Below are 16,832 nucleotides of genomic sequence, written 5' to 3' on the forward strand. Positions count from 1 at the left end.
GAAGGGACAAACCCCTCATGGTAACTACAGTGTGCCCCATGGGTTCATGCCCCAGGTTAGGGAACACTACAGTAGATTATAGGGAGTCAGGAAGATTTCAAACAGAGAAGTGATATGATCAGGTATACTACTGAAAGCATTTCTGGGAATTTACAAAATTACTAAATTTGTAAGATACAGTCATATACCGCATGATGTTTTTGGTCAATGGCAGACCACTTGTATGATGGTGGTCCCATAAGATTATAATGGAACTACCCTATGCAGGTGTACCATTTTAAAATCTTTAATACCATATTTTTACTGTACCTTTTCTATGCTTAGAGATATCAAGATACACAAATACCCTTGTGTTACAAGTGCCTACAGAGTTCAGTAAAGTAATATGCTGTACAGGTTTCTAGCTTAGGAGCAACAGGCTATATACCATATAGCCTAGGTGTGTAGCAGGCTATACCATCTAGGTTTGTGTAAGTGCACTCTGTGATGTTCACACAATGATGAAATTGCATAACAAAGCCTTTCTCATAACATATCCCAGTTGTTAAGCAATTCATGACTATAATTGAAGATTCTCAGAGGAAAGAACTTACTATCACATGACCTCCTATATCACAAATTCAGCATTATTTAGGTCCCCTGTTGGGCATTAACCATGAGGACTAACTACTAGAAACGTCCTCGTGTCTTTTGTAGGGCAGTATGTGTCCCCAGGCCTTTATTCCAACATCTTGTTACAACCCAAGAGCTCGGAGATTGAGCACTGCCATCAAGGTGCTGCGTACATGAGGGTCTTCGCCTGTTTTTCCAGTTCTGCTCTGTCACATACAAACATTTATGTGGCTCCCCTGATTCTTAACCACGTTATGAGGATGAGGAAATTGTATTTATACAACAGCCTTGAGGCTCTTTTGTCAGTCAATATGTAAATAGTGTTCATTTTTATACCAATTTATTGGCTGCATTAAATATATGGCCAGTCAGGACCCACATAGAGTTGTTTACTTATAAATAAAGCTCCATGTGTTATCCATTCAATCTAGACCCCAGGTCTCTGATAAAAGTTCTTGTGAAAGAAAAACTAAGGATTTTTATCAGAAATATTGAAAGTGTTTACAGCTACCCATCAATTATTGACCAACCTCATCTACCTGGGTAATTTTCCCCATGCATTTTCTTGCATCAGCATTTCTCTCAGCTGGTTCTTGTCAATGATTCTTTTGTCTCCTTGAATTGAATCCAAATCCTAATTATGCCTTGCAGACAGTAATGGTACCCATCCCCTCAACACCTAGACACCAAAAAAATGTACTGGATCTGAAACATAACAGGAAACTGTTTTGAGTGGCAATGAGATGCCATCCAATTGACAGAACATATCAATTAAAAAATACTATCCTTAAACTGCTGTCTAGGAATTGACCCGAGGAGAGATATCTAACATGGCTTTCTATCACCAGGTGAAATACAAAGAAAAGTATGAAAAGGAACGAGGAAAACCCATGCTGGACTTTGAAACACCAACGTATATCACTGCCAAAGAGTCTCAGCAGATGCAGAGTGGGGTATGTCAAAAAAACCACACCACACAACAATGATCCACCACACTACTGAACACAAGCTCTGCCCATGACATAGCCAGTTTCCTGTCATCCAAAAAGTGGTAGCTGATGAAACTTTTTATCATGTGATTACTAAAATCTTCTCCATCTCAGAAATCCTATGGTTCAGCTATTTTTTAAAAATGCTCTAGGTAGTAGATATTTACCATATGTCTTATTTCAACAGCCATTTCTGTAAAATTAGAACATGGAAAACTATTCCCAACACAAACAAATTATACTGAATGTAATTTGGATTTTCCTTTATGAACGAAAAGTTCCCTCCACACAGACACCCCTTTGGCTTTGAAATGCTCTACTCTTAGTAGAATGCCCCAAGCCAAACAAAAGGGTATTTGTGATCAAGACGTTTATCAAGATACCAGATAATCAAAAGTTAAGATGCCATATTCGTCATTCTAGAATTGTAAGCAGAAACATTAAATTTTTTTTTGTCATTTTTAACCAAGAGTAGAGAATGGAATCTTATTTTAAACCTTACTCTGTCTTCAGTGGGAAATGGGCTTATTTGGAATTTCCATTTGCCTCTCTTCCTCCAACTATAAAGAAAAATTGTTTTAAATAAAAGTAGCAGTTTGTGGAGCTTTCCGGTGATAGAATATCAGGTCATCAAAACTTTAAAATGGTTTCAAACAATTGGTGAATCTGAGTAAAGGATCTATAGGAGTTTGTTATACTGTTCTTGTGACTTTCCTGTAAATTTAAAATTCTATTAAAATAAAATTACAAAAGTAGAGTTCCAACATCTGTTCCAAGCCCCTCTGTGAGTCAGCCAAGTCTGGAGACTGGAGAGGAGATGGGGCAGGGAGGCAGAGTGGACAAAACCATAGAATTCCTCTGTGCCTCACTGCCCACCTAAGCTATTCAGTGATTTTTAAAAAAACAGGTCAAAACTCTGAGTGTGGTGGCATACACCTGTAGTCCCAGCTACTCAGCAGGCTGAGGCAGGAGGATCACTTCAGCTCAGGAGTTTGAGACCAGCCTGGGCAACATAGCAAGACCCCATATCAAAAAAACAGGTCATGATTAGGAAAAAAAAGCAAGTTAGCATTTGGTAGCCTTAGGCTCTTCTTCCTCTGCGACTTTTTTTCCCCTTGCATCACTGACTTGTAATTCTGAAATAAAATCTTTTGTCACCTTAAGAAAGGTGTGGGAAAGTTCAGAAGAGACAACAGAGGATTCAGAGTCTTGATGGTGCATCCATCCTTCCACTCTGTGAAGGGCCTGCCCCAGTCACAACATTAGACTGATGAGTGAGGGGCCCATCAAAGTGTCTCAGCCTGAGTTTCCTTGTGGCCATTTGCTCCAGACAAAGTATTTCAAGTACAATCATACATGTTTCAAATGTGTGACCATTAGCAGAACTATGATCGAGTTAAGAGCCCATATATAGAAAATGCTATTATTTTTTTTCTTCCTGAGATGGAGAGATAAATTGTAATAAACATTTTTTTTTAACTTGTCTTTCCTTCCTACTTACATTAGAAAGAATATAGGAAAGATTATGAAGAGTCCATTAAAGGCAGAAACCTGACTGGCCTGGAGGTCACGCCAGCTTTGTTACATGTCAAATATGCAACTAAAATAGCAAGCGAGGTAGTGCCCACTTGGTCTTTTCTTTCCCGCTTAATCCAAATAATTGCACTAATGACACTCATTAATGTGTTCCTCCTACCATTTACATCACCACCTAACTGTGGGTTTCAAATTGGGTTCTCATGTGCTTGGTACTACCACCTAATCTATTAATACCATGTTAATTCTTATGTTTTATTTGAATATTACCTTAGCATTCTATTAACTTCAAGTTTTCATTTGATATTTAATGTTAACTGATCATGCTTATACCCTGCCTTTATTCATATTTTTACTTACTAAACTGTGAACCCTTTAAAAATTGGAATTGTTTCTTATTTTCTTCTTTGCCTAAGAGAATCAATCTGGGCTTTCTTGTCAGTGTTGTTGCTTTTCTTTCATGATATAGAAAGAGTACAGGAAAGATCTAGAGGAAAGCATCCGTGGGAAGGGCCTCACTGAAATGGAAGATACACCTGACATGCTAAGAGCAAAGAATGCCACTCAAATCCTCAATGAGGTAGGCCCACAGCTGAATTCATAGAGCATCATTTCTTTGTTAGCCAAATTACACCAGAAAAAGCAAAACAAAAACAGAGAACAGAGAAAAACAGAGCTTTTGATTTTCAGATTCCATATACAACATAACTGTTAACCATTACATAAAATATATCTCAATTTCTGATGAATGGCTATTATAACAGTATGTTTCTGTAGTGGTTATCATAATCTATTATCTAATATTATTTAACTTGATATATTTGGTGTGCTTATTTACATAAAAACACGACACTGGAGTGGTGTGCACCTAAGTGTAATCTTAGTTATGTACCAAACTAGATGTACAATTTACTTTATACTCTAATCTGCTAAGCAGAGAATGCTAAAAGTATTCAAAAGGAGACCTCTGTTGACCCATACTGACTTGCATACAATAGTTTCCTCCAGAGGACTTCTGGAGACACCACTCCATCCTATCACACGGAAGAGTGAAGGTGAAGAGTAGCAAGCAACACTATCTGTGATAACTGGGGTGGCGTGGTATGTGGATTTATATTCACCCTGTATGTTTATTACCTAGTAGTAGAATTTAGGTACCTTTTTTTTTCTTTTAATGCTACTATAGAAAGAATATAAGCGAGACCTGGAACTGGAAGTCAAAGGAAGAGGCCTGAATGCCATGGCCAATGAAACTCCGGATTTTATGAGGGCCAGGAATGCTACTGATATTGCCAGTCAGGTCAGTGCTACTATTCGATGTCAATTTTTCAGGAAAGTAGTTGTAACTTTAAGGACATAAAGTGTCCCTCTGTCATCTGATTTATTGGTGAAAGTCACATGCATATAATGGCATTCTTGAACATCTGCCTGGAGGAATCCACCCCAATGAAAGGATGGAGGACCCTTTGCCAGGCTCATTGCTGTCTGCCTTTCTGAGTTTATAGGCTCTGGGGACATTCAGAGCAAAGGGCAGAAATTGAGGAATTAAGTAGCTGTTTGGAGCTGGGGCAAACTCGACATCCTGGCCTTGTTTCTGAGTCAATCCACTCATTTGATGCCAGGAATTCCTTGCTTAGAATATCTTGTGAGTTCTTCCTCTCCTTTCAAGCCCTAAGTTTAGAACAGTTTTTAGGCATCTTAGCTTGTCTAATGCTCATTGGTATGGGTCTTTTGCTTATTTGTCATCCTCCCAGCTCATAGGTAAACAATCCATGCCTATCTGGTGATGATCCCTCCTTACCCATATCCCATCCTGCATCCAACTAAATCTTCTCTCAACAGCTAGGACTTGACCTTTCTTACTAATCTCACTCTTTGGTATAAAACTATGAACAAAATAGGAAGAAATATCTGTTGAATGTCAAATGAATGAGTCCCTCTTGGAAAAGAAATATGGCTCACCTCTTAATCAAATCAAGCCAACAACTGTTGTGCACATTGTAAACATTTACCCAACTATTGGGTGTCGTTTTACAGATTAAGTATAAGCAATCAGCAGAAATGGAGAAAGCCAATTTCACTTCTGTGGTTGATACTCCAGAGATCATTCATGCCCAACAAGTCAAGAATCTTTCAAGCCAGGTAAGGACATTCGTCATGCCATCACTCATAAACCCCAATCATGAAAGAATGGAAGTCCTTCCATTAATACCTTAAGAGATTCTTCAAATCAGGTTTTCCCAATAAAAAAGAGATTCACCAGGTGCGGTGGCTCACGTATGTATTCCCAGCACTTTGGGAGGCCAAGGCAAGTGGATCACTTAAGTCCACGAGTTTGAGATCAGCCTGGGCAATGTGGCAAAACCCTGTCCCTACAAAAATTGGCCAGGTGTGGTGGTGCACGCCAGTCCCAGCTTCTAGGAAGGCTGAGGTGGGAAGATCAATTGAGCCCAGGCAGTTGAGGCTGCAGTCAGCTGTGACTGCACCACTGGGTGATAGGTGAGACTCTTAAAAAAAAAAAAGAGAGAGGGGCCTGGCATGGTGGCTCACGCCTGTATTCCCAGCACTTTGGGGGGCCGAGGTGGGTGGATCACGAGGTCAGGAGATCCAGACCATCCTGGCTAACACGGTGAAACTTTATCTCTACTAAAAAAATACACAAAAATTAGCCGGGTGTGGTGGCGGGCGCCTGTAGTCCCAGCTACTTGGGAGGCTGAGGCAGGAGAATGGTGTGAATCCAGGAGGCAGAGCTTGCAGTGAGCTGAGATCACACCACTGCACTCCAGCATGGGCAACACAGCAAGACTCTGTCTCGAAAAAAAAAAAAAAAAAAAAAGAAAAGAAAAGAGTGAGAGGGTAACCTACGATGCAGGAATTTTAAGGTACTGAAGAACTCTTACATGGTACAACTTGTAATTAATGAATCAATATTTTAACATGTAAAATCTCTTATGATGTGGCTTTAAAAATGTGTGCGCAAATCTGTAAGAAACAAAGTAGCCCACATTTGGATTACCAATCTCAAACAAGATCGAGATTGAGAACACACAGTCTAAACCCTGACTCCCCTCATGATGAATAACTCTCCATCTTCCTACAAATAGAGAGATGAAAAAAAGTAGGGTGTCCTTCACACCCCGGGATAGGCCTTTATTTGTATTAACGATTGTCAGTGATGGTCAGGAGTCTGCAATTTGTTTGAGTGGCGCCAGATTAGAATTTGTGCTTGTCTTCTGATCAATGAGTTCCAAAGCCATAGTTAACGTGCCCTAGCTGTGCTTTATAGGCACCTGGGGATGTAGATTCCCTGGTCCAACTCTGGAATTTTGATGCTAGTAAATCTGTGGTAGGCTCTGGAAATCTATTTTTGTTTGTTTTTAATTTTCACAGATAATCTCTTAATGTCCAATCAGGTTGGGGAATCAAGGATTTCAACCCTTTATTGGCAACATATAGTTGTATATTGTGAAATTACACATGAAAAATATAGTTATCACTAGAGAGTGGTTTGATTAGGAAGCAGGTATATTCAAATGGTAGAAGTGTTTTCTTTTCTTTGAAGGGTAGGGATGTGGAAGAATAATTAGCTTTTTAAAAATTACCAAAATTATATGGGCTCCAAATTACCATGTTGTGTTCACTGAGGGAGCCAGGGAGGCTGACATTCTTGGTGCTGTGAGAGGCTCACCAGCCTTTTACCTTCTGCTTTTGACACTGCTGATCTTTAATGAAAGCTTCAGCATGTGGGCCTATCCCAGTGTGGAATCAAGTCACTTGCTCTGCTCTCCTGGGGCTCTGGCTGGTTCCTCAAGGCCTAAAATATAGCCAGGCAAGTTAGTTCCTCCCCAATTCAGGTCAGTATTTACAGTTGAATGGTAAATACTGGTGAGATGGTGCTTGTGTTTCCACAAACTTGCTTCTTGATTTCCAATGGAGAGTCTGTATTTATAACTTTTAAACCTCATGCTTGGGGGTTAATACAAGCAATGTAAGCTGACTCACAAATTTAGGATAATATACAGTAGTCTCCCCTTATCCGAGGGGGATATGTTCCAAGACCTCTAGTGGATGCCTGAAATTACAGACAATACCTAACCCTATATATACTGTTTTTTCCTATACATATACACCTAAGAGAAAGCTTAATTTGTAAATTAGCACAGTAAGAGATTAACAATAATAAAATAGAACAATTATAACAATATACTGTAATAAAAGTTATGCAGTTACATGAATGTGGTCTCTCTCTCTCCCTCAAAATATCTTATTGTAATGTACTCTTATTTTTGACCGAGGTTGACTACAGTTAACTGAAACAGAGGAAAGTGAAACCTCAGATAAGTGGGGACTACTGTACTGAATACTTAATACCAGTATGGCAGGCCAGGTCTCACTAACAACTGTTTGAGTACTAAATGAATGGTTAAGTTAGATATTAAAAGCCAGTGTCCCTGTACAAAGGCTGGGATGTAACAAAAGCCCACCAAAAGTTTCGTCTAGGCCATTCCTGGGCCTTAAAGCATAACAAAATAATGAATTCTTAACAAGACCCATGTAGAATTAAACAAGTTTTCCCATGTAGAATTAAACAAGTTTTACTGTGGGTCTAAAAAAAACTCCCCAGGCCTCCACATACAAGTTTATTGGGGGTCTGAAGAAACTCCTCAAACCTCCCTGATTTAGCAGGAGACAACATAAGAGTAATCACCCCAGCACCTGAACCCATTTAAATTAAGTACATTTACTGAAGCTCCAGAGGAGGGTCTTCAGAATTCAGACCTTAGTTATAAATTAAAAGAAGTTAATCACTTATGTCTTTAGATGAATGAACACTTACACAAAGACATATAGCTTAAAAGGTAAGCTCTGAAAAACTTTGTAATTTTGAGTTGGCCTGGTGATAATTTCCAGGCCTTCTCCCAGTAACCAGTTACAGAAATAAAAACTCTTGGTCGGGCGTGGTGGCTCACGCCTGTAATCCCAGGACTTTGGGAGACCGAGGTGGGCGGATCACGAGGTCAGGAGATTGAGACCATCCTGATCAACATGGTGAAACCCCATCATTAGCTGGGTGTGGTGGCGCACACCTGTAATCCCAGCTACTCGGAAGGCTGAGGCAGGAGAATCGCTTGAACCAGGGAGTCAGAGGTTGCAGTGAGCCAAGATCACGCCACTGGACTCTAGCCTGAAGACACTGCGAAACTCCGTCTCAAAAAAAAAAAAAAACCTCTCTTCCTCCCGAGTTCATCTGCATTTCATTATTGGGCCACGAGAAATAGCAGCCCAACCCTCAATTTGGTCTGGGAACACCAGGGAGTTCAGGTCCCTTTCTCCCAGAATACATCCAAGTTCCGTGTTCATATGTGATTACCCCTCTAAGGGATTAGCACCAGCTCTGCAAACCAGTTGAGGTAGCTTTTGCTTAATCTTGGAAAAAATAAAAGAACGATTGTTTCTACTCTTTTCCCAGGACAATGAGAACTGTTGTCCTTACATCAACATAGCTAAGGAGTCATCCAGGTGACTTTTTCCATGAACAAAACATTTGTTCCTGGTGAACTACTGTTTCTTCCAAAAAATCTTGGCTTTAATTTGCTTCCATTTAGATGAACAAAATCTAGGCCTAAATCTCCCACTGGCTGAAACTGCTTGTTTGTTGTCTCTGGCAAGATTACAAATTTCAATACTTATAAATGTAATTCCTATATTAACAATGTAAATAGAGACAGACAGAATAGTTTTATCCCCATTATAACAGTGGCTAGTCTCATTCCTCAGCCCTCAGCCCTACAAACCAAAACTTCCCTGAAGAGTGGAGAAAACTGGAGCTAAGTGAAGCTAGAGAGAAAAGTGAAAGGACATAGTGACAAGCAATGAAAGAAAAATAAGGCTCTAAAGTGTTCTGCTGCAGAGAATAAAAACAATCATTTTGGTGGTGGGACTGACTGCCCACTGGCGTCTGGAAAAGCAGCCTCTGTATGGACATGTCTCTCCAGCCAAAGGCTGGGGCAGGACAGGGGAGCCCAAGGAATAGTGATGTCTGGTTCAGAGCAGTCCTTGGCCAGTCAGCTGGCCTTAGTGACGCTCCAGGTGTGTCTGTTTGGTAGAGCTGCCAGTCCTGTCAGGCTGCTTTCTGCAGCATCAAGAGCCATATTCTGGAAATGCCTCTGGGCCTGCCTGTCTGCCTGCCTGCTCAGTCCTGTAGCTGGGAGCCCTGACCACACCTGCTCATGGCTCAGTGAACATCTTGTCACCAGCTAAGGCTTTCTAGAGGTCATGTCTTTGACTCTTAACTCTCCAGCTTCTCTCCGCCTGCCTGTTGAACAGTCTGGCTACATAGCTTCATCCAGCCCAGCGAGGACTACTGCCACTGGAGCCATCCCCATCTCCTTCTCTGGGCCTTGCTGGCTGTGACTTTCCTCCTGTGGACCAGCTAGCAAGGTTCCCCCTCTGCCAGCTTTGCCATGACAGTAGGTCCTATTGAATGTCTGGGCTCAGCTTTCCTGGAAAGAAAAAGTATGGTGCTCTTTGACTGAGAGGGTTCTTCCTTGCAATGCCCTAACATCCTTGGACAGTTAAGAAAATACAAACGACTTTCCCTCTGCTGAGCCTGGAAGGGCGAAAATAGCCTATTTTAGGTCCCATTGGCCTATATCCCTGTGGTGTTTACCCTCCTTATTTCTTGGAATCTATTCCCAGAAAAAGTACAAGGAAGATGCTGAGAAGTCCATGTCATATTATGAGACTGTTTTGGACACACCAGAGATACAGAGAGTCCGGGAGAACCAAAAGAACTTCAGCCTTGTAAGTTTTTACTAAATGTAAGGCACAGCCCACAGGCACCTAGAGGTGCTGAGGAAGATGCCTCTGGATACCCCAGGCTTGCAGTGGGGCTGTTGTGCAGCCCTCCACACCTCCCATCCTGCCCCAGGAAATGTGTGCTCAATTCATCTCTGGGCTCACCTTATATCTTAATTCCAAATCACAGCATGAAAGACCCATCTGTTACTTCGTTGGTGGTGTAGGGGAGAAAATATAGTATCTTTTCCTCATCCATGGCAAGGTTCATGGCTAAAACCCCTGTAGCAAAAGACAGATTAACAAGAGACACACAATTTATTTAATAAAAGCTTCAGAATGACTACCCAAAGGGAAATGTGTGTATTTTTATGGATAGAGATGCAGAAGTGTGATTGGACAAAGAGGGGTATGATCCAATGGTAATAAATGGGATTTAGCGAGGCCTGTTTGTTCAGATTCTCCTAGTATCTCTGTGTCTTTGGCTCCTTTCCGCTGGGTCTAGGGAGGACCCTTCTGGAAGGAGGGGCTTATTGCCTGCTTTAAACGAAGGTCAGATAATTATTATCTGCTTCAGGAAAGAACAGAGAAGGCCAGAAACATCCTCCTGCTTCTGCTGTTTTTTCAAATGCCAAGGTGCCATATTTTGGGGTAGTGTATCCTAAACCCTGTCAGTGGCTTCCTTTACTGAATGTGAACTATCACTGCTTTCCATTAGTGGTGACATCTATCTTTTTCAAAGTTAAATCTAAGCAAGGGATACTTAAACAAAAACAAACCCCTAGCTTTATATGTTTTTTAAAATTAGTTTCTCCACAAAATTCTTATCAAGTAATTTCCCTTGGGCTACCAGACCATAATTATTGTGGCATAGACTTTTTTTTAAAGATACAGAATTTTAATTTTCTTTACATAATATAGGACAAATAAAGGAAATAAAGCAATGTTGAAATCTTAACAAGATGTTTACTCTTTCTTCATAGCTCCAATACCAGTGTGACCTTAAAAACAGTAAAGGAAAAATTACAGTTGTTCAAGACACGCCAGAAATACTGCGTGTAAAAGAAAATCAAAAGAATTTCAGCTCGGTATATTTACTATTTATTTTGCATTTAATGCTAACCTAGTCATTTCACTCTCCTCTTTAAAAATATACTAGCCTTATATTGATACAGACAATTAACATCTAACCTCCTCAGTAATACTAGCAGTGATTTGCTAAAATTCCCCATACTTTGCTCCAAAATCATCTCTCCAGAGACCATTTGAAATAACTTTAAAACTGCTAACAACGTAACTTTTATTTTTAAATTTTTTAATCCCAGAGCAGTAACATGTGTTGTCTTGCTCCAAGAAGATGGATTTCTTTTTGGCATTGTGATTTCTTTTGTTATCCCTCCCCCAGAGAACTGACTGACTTTGCATTTCTTTAATGGATTTTGTGTTACGTATGGGAGGGTTTTGTTGTTAATCAACATTTCCTGGCTGTTCTCATCCTGTGTTAGTACGGTACCACAATCTTAGAAGAAATCTTAAGATCTGGAAAGTGATCCATGTTGTATAATTGGTCTGAGTCGGTGATACTGACATGGAAATGTCAGGTGTGGTGCTCTGGCACTTGCCTGGGAACATCGTCTAGTGTGTTGTTTTCACAGAAGTCATGTGTCCTAGTCTTTCTCCAGAACTGCTGGGTTTTCCTTTCTTCTGTGTAACACTGTCCTGATTCTGAATGCCCAGGTTTTATATAAAGAGGATGTCTCACCAGGAACGGCTATCGGAAAGACACCTGAGATGATGAGAGTGAAACAAACACAGGACCACATTAGCTCGGTAAAGACACAGCGAATGCACTTGCAATATTTTCTGCCTCCCTTTGATAATTTACAATGACCTATGAGTTGCACTCAAAGCCTCTGTCACCAGAAACAGCTTATATTGCTAAAATAGGTGCCTGTGTACCACCACCACACAGTATACACCAGTGGCTAGAGTCATCTCATATTCAGTGCAGTGCCTTGACAGTTTTCATGAGGGAGAGATTAGATCTGAAAAACGGAGAGGCTTGTGAGAAAGTAGAATCCGGTACAGTCAAAGAACCAACCTTCCTGGATATATGTATGTGAATCTGTTTGTCCTAGTCAAATGACCTGTTGGGCATAAAGACATTGGAGTATAAAGGAAAGGGCTGCGGTCTAAATAGGGGCCCCCACCCCTGCCCCAAAGAGACGAGAGAGACAAAGCGTCCCTGTCCTAGGAATTGTTCTCCTCTTACCCAGTATCAGAATGAGGTCCCATTCACACTAAGTATAAAGCTTGCGTTATTTACATTGTTGATTTTTTAAATCTGGGGGTTACAAACAACATGTACATGTTGGGAAGAATAACTGTCCAGCATGTAATAATACCTTTCTTTTCCTATTTTTAAATCTGCAGGTGAAGTATAAGGAAGCAATAGGACAAGGAACTCCAATCCCTGACCTGCCTGAAGTGAAACGTGTGAAGGAGACGCAGAAGCACATTAGCTCGGTAGTGGCCATACTCTCAGCTTGCATTTGTGTGACTGGCCATCTCTCAATTGCTACCCTGGTGCTCTCTTATCCTTCTGCTTCCTATCAAGAGCTTCCATGCCTTGGGGATGTTGTGAATTCTCCCTTAGTCTTGATGGGGTCACTACAGGTTGCAAAAGTAGATAAGAAACCTCTCTTCTCATAATCAAGGAGTAGAAGGGATTTGGCTTTCTTTTCCTACCTGTCACTGACTTGAAGCTCATGGACTTGGCTTCTTAATTATCATGCCATTCGTTTCCAAAGTAAAATGTTTTGATGGTAGTAATAAGGTTATTGGGATGATCTCAAGTAATTTAACTAAAAGCATATACATATAAACATTTAAGTAGTATAACATACTTTGGTTTTGTGTATATATATAAAACGTGTGTGTGTATGTATGACACATCATATGAATGATAGGATTCCCAGTGTCCAAAAAGACCCTGGGTAGACATGTGAAGTCTCTTCTCCCCACCCTTTCAAGGTTTCTTCTCCTGTATTCTTTGCTCTCTCCATCTAGTAAATGCAGTGCTACAGGCTGTGATCTACCTACAATGGTATATTATACATTAAGCCTGTTCTGTCATGGTAATTTCAGGCACCTGTGCAGTTTATTGCAGGGCAGGTGTCCCCCACACCTGAAATATCAGGTTAGCACATTTCTCCTGACCTTTTGTCAAGCAAGCCCTGGCTCTGCACCCCACCCCTTTTCCCATCCATAGGCAGATTCTAGGCAGGTGTTGGCTACTAGCAAAAGACTATGTGAAGTTTGGGAAATAGTTTATAGCCAATAAAAGGGGAGGACCTTGGTCTTAGGATTCCCCTGGTCCATGGAGGACTGAACTCTCATTTGATTTTCTTTAAAAGATACTTGATACTTCTCTTGCAGGTTGTTCATATTATTTAGATCTCATTCCCTTCTCACTCTCTGCTTATACTCTGTGGTACAGATTTCCTTGTGGTACAAATTTTATTTAGAGTTTTGTGTCCTCTAATATGAGTTGAGAAAGCTAGCCCAGGTTCCTTTATCACTTTGCATTACAACTTCTTGGTTTTCTTTAATTTTGCTTTGTGTTGTTGTCCACTTTGTTGGGTGAAGAGTAAAGAAATGCCAACTTTGTTACCAAGAAGGTAGATGTTCAAAAGTTCCTAGAAGTTTCCTTGTAAAACAAAGCTATCACGCCTAGCTTGTCACTGATTTTAAGAATTAAAATCTGGGTATGTTGCTTCCCACCCCATGCACTAATACACCAGGGAATCCATCCATTTAAAAGAACCCATTCAGTCCTTTAGGCTGAAAACTTAATGTTCAGAGTTAAGGAGGCTCAGAGAGTGGAGGTTCCTTAATGTTTTCATTAAAATGCATAGTCCTTAGATACTACTACTAAAAAATATGGACTTCTCCCAATTCAGAAAACACTAGTTTACTTGATACAGCAATTAGCAGTAAAAATTTCAGGTAAAGATGCTCTTCATGAAAAATAAACTGATTAAGCCATCTCATATCCAGGGACTAGGCTCCTACAGATTAGGAGCCAGCGAGGAACATTCATTAGAACATACAAAACAAACAGAAAATTCTCAATAAGCCTGAAGGAATAGAGTATCCTATGATTGGAAAATTTTAAACCAAGCAATCTATTCATTAAGTACAAGTCCACTGCAGGCCTACTATATTTGAGGCACCAAAGCTAGATGCAATAAAATGGTTGGATTTTTCTCATTGGTAAATTTATTAATGCATTTTAGGCATGCACTAAGTGGTTATAGAAAATGCTTAATTTAGTGCCCAGTTTTCAAGGTAGTAAAATTTTTACTATTTTGGAAAAGACAACATAAATATTTATGGAATTTCTCCCCCTGTTCCTTGAATGTTATATTTGAGAGCTAGATTGCTTTTATGAGTTTCCCCCAAATAGCCCACATGTTGCTGCTATCTAAAGGATTTACGGTCATTTTACCTTTCTGGGTATTCTAATTATTTTCTACAGGTTATGTACAAAGAAAACTTGGGAACAGGCATTCCAACCACTGTGACTCCAGAGATTGAGAGAGTCAAACGCAATCAAGAGAACTTTAGCTCGGTATTTACAAATATATCATATAAGAAACTATTTCCCATAAAAAATTCACCACAATAACCCATCTTTTTTAAAGAAAGTAACATCTTAACAGCAATTCTGTGTGTGTCTGTGTGTGTTGTGTATTATTACCTGACCAAAACCATGTTAATACAAAATGACTCACATTTCCGATTATACTTTAACATTTTCAGTGACTTGACTAGATTTGAAATACTGTAAGTAGAATTAACAAGATTCCTCAGCGTTATATAACTTAATGCTTTCCATTGTACTTTTTCATTTCCAGAATTAGCTTTGTAGAGTTCATCATTAAAACTGTGAAAAAAGTAAAAACATTATCCTTACTAAATATTACTTACTAAAAAACTGCCTTCTCACATATAACCCCTTCCCCCATTACCTTCCTTCCTTACTCTCTGTGCTTGTTTCAAATGTCCTCTGGGTACTTTCTTGTATCTCACAGGTTTTGTACAAAGAAAATTTGGGGAAAGGAATCCCAACACCTATCACTCCAGAGATGGAGAGAGTCAAACGCAATCAAGAGAACTTTAGCTCGGTATTTCTTAGGGGGCCAAAAAAAAAAAAATCCCTTAATTTTATTTAAAATAATAACACCTTACAAATGTAAAATTACTAAATTCATATAATGAAAGTAATGATACCAAATATTACCTCAGTTTTCAACCCGAATCTAATTTAGTATTTAGTTCTGGTGTGAAATTTTAACTGTGTTTTCTCTAAAACATAGATATTTATCACTTTCTTTAAAAACCTGTAATATTCTGTGTTTTCTTCCTCCATTTCTCCTTTAATAACAGTAGGTGTTTCTAACTGGTGTGACAGTCAAAAGTAAAATCTAACACCCTTTCAAAAGGACAATGTTAATTAGAATTTTATTTGTATTTATTGTGGCTATTTAATGTATTCTTTGTGTTTGCAGCTTTTCTTTAAGGTTTTTTTTTCCTATGTTTAGATGTTTATTTTTCCGTAAGTTTGGGAGGTACAGGTGGTATTTGGTTACATAAGTTCTTTAGTGGTGATTTGTGAGATTTTGGTGCACCCATCACCCGAGCAGTACACACTGCACCATATTTGTAGTGTTTTATTCCCTCGCCTCACTCCCACTCTTTCCTGCAAGTCCCCAAAGTCCACTGTATCATTCTTATGCCTTTGCATCCTCATAGCTTAGCTCCCACATATCAGTGAGAACATACAATGTTTGGTTTTCCATTCCTGAGTTACTTCACTTACAATACTAGTCTCCAATCTCATTAGAGGTCACTGTGTTTGCAGCTTTTCTTAAAAGAATGTCATTCTTAAACATTTTCATTCAAAGACAACACAGCAATTCACAGTAAATATAATTTACTTGTCTTGGCTATTTTTTGTACGCTATGTTAAGATATAAATAATTTTTCCTTTGGAAAACTTTCAGTATCATCGAAAGCTAGTATTATTTAGCTTTCAACATTTATTCTTTATTTTGTTCCCCCAAACCTACCTCTCTCTCTCTTTCTCTGGTTCCCTAATTTAATGTTACCAACAACTCATGGATATTAATTTCAATTAGTTTGAATGCTATTTGATACTCCGGTCTTTGAGAGAAGGCCTACATAAGTCAAGCCACTCCTGCCGGCAGCCTGGCAGCTGTGTTTTTACTGATGTCTTTTAAAGACAGACATCCTGTGTGTGACTAAATGTCCAAAGGGGATCTATAGTTAACTCTATTTGTAAGTTATTGAGGTACTTCATCATAAAAACAACAATAAAAATACTTTTAGGCTGTTTTTTTAGGTTAAGTCTACCTAAAAGATGGGTCCAGGTTGATTTGTTTGTTGGTTTTGTGCACACAGATATTGTACAAAGAGAACCTGAGCAAGGGGACTCCCCTACCTGTCACTCCTGAGATGGAGCGAGTCAAACTCAATCAAGAAAACTTTAGCTCGGTATTTGGGAGAAAGCTCTTTAACTCCATATTAAAAAATAATAATTTCTACAAAACAGAACATCTCACCGTTCATCCCTTTATAATAATCAATTTAACAAAATCTTTTTTTTAATCACATCAACTGAATCCTTCTGTTTTCCAGATCTCCTATTCACCATTTGATTCTAACATTTTATACTTTCTATAATAGTCCCTTAAAACTTTTTATTTCCTTCCCTTTTCATCTTTATGTTGTTGGGACTGTTGAAGTTAATTGATTTCCAGAAAAGAAAAACCAAACACTAAAGCCCTTATTTACTTGGAACTCTTTTTATCT

The 16,832-nt window shown here is 39.3% G+C and overlaps 2 protein-coding genes across 8 annotated transcripts in view; one reads left to right on the forward strand and one right to left on the reverse strand.

Moving 5' to 3' along the window:
* Positions 1-16,832, forward strand: part of NEB (nebulin) — a 230,402-nt gene that overhangs the window by 197,540 nt on the left and 16,030 nt on the right. Inside the window, exons 150-161 of one of the 2 annotated variants that reach the window (XM_030797595.1) lie at positions 1,461-1,565; positions 3,108-3,218; positions 3,607-3,717; positions 4,324-4,437; positions 5,175-5,279; positions 9,837-9,941; positions 10,919-11,023; positions 11,673-11,765; positions 12,369-12,461; positions 14,476-14,568; positions 15,032-15,124; positions 16,422-16,514. In XM_030797595.1, coding sequence (XP_030653455.1) covers positions 1,461-1,565; positions 3,108-3,218; positions 3,607-3,717; positions 4,324-4,437; positions 5,175-5,279; positions 9,837-9,941; positions 10,919-11,023; positions 11,673-11,765; positions 12,369-12,461; positions 14,476-14,568; positions 15,032-15,124; positions 16,422-16,514 — 1,221 coding nt within the window. The remainder of the gene's footprint in view (positions 1-1,460; positions 1,566-3,107; positions 3,219-3,606; positions 3,718-4,323; positions 4,438-5,174; positions 5,280-9,836; positions 9,942-10,918; positions 11,024-11,672; positions 11,766-12,368; positions 12,462-14,475; positions 14,569-15,031; positions 15,125-16,421; positions 16,515-16,832) is intronic. The other variant, XM_030797596.1, reaches the window with a different exon arrangement.
* RIF1 (replication timing regulatory factor 1) overlaps positions 10,882-16,832 on the reverse strand; it is a 97,946-nt gene continuing 91,995 nt past the window's right edge. For all 6 annotated transcript variants that reach the window (XR_004026566.1, XR_004026563.1, XR_004026567.1 and 3 more), the window contains 2 exons: positions 14,732-14,883; positions 10,882-11,721 (listed from right to left, as the gene is read on the reverse strand). The gene's annotated coding sequence lies outside the window, so the exon portion shown is untranslated. The remainder of the gene's footprint in view (positions 11,722-14,731; positions 14,884-16,832) is intronic.

Source organism: Nomascus leucogenys, chromosome 17, assembly GCF_006542625.1.
Source record: "Nomascus leucogenys isolate Asia chromosome 17, Asia_NLE_v1, whole genome shotgun sequence".
Classification (NCBI taxonomy): domain Eukaryota; kingdom Metazoa; phylum Chordata; class Mammalia; order Primates; family Hylobatidae; genus Nomascus; species Nomascus leucogenys.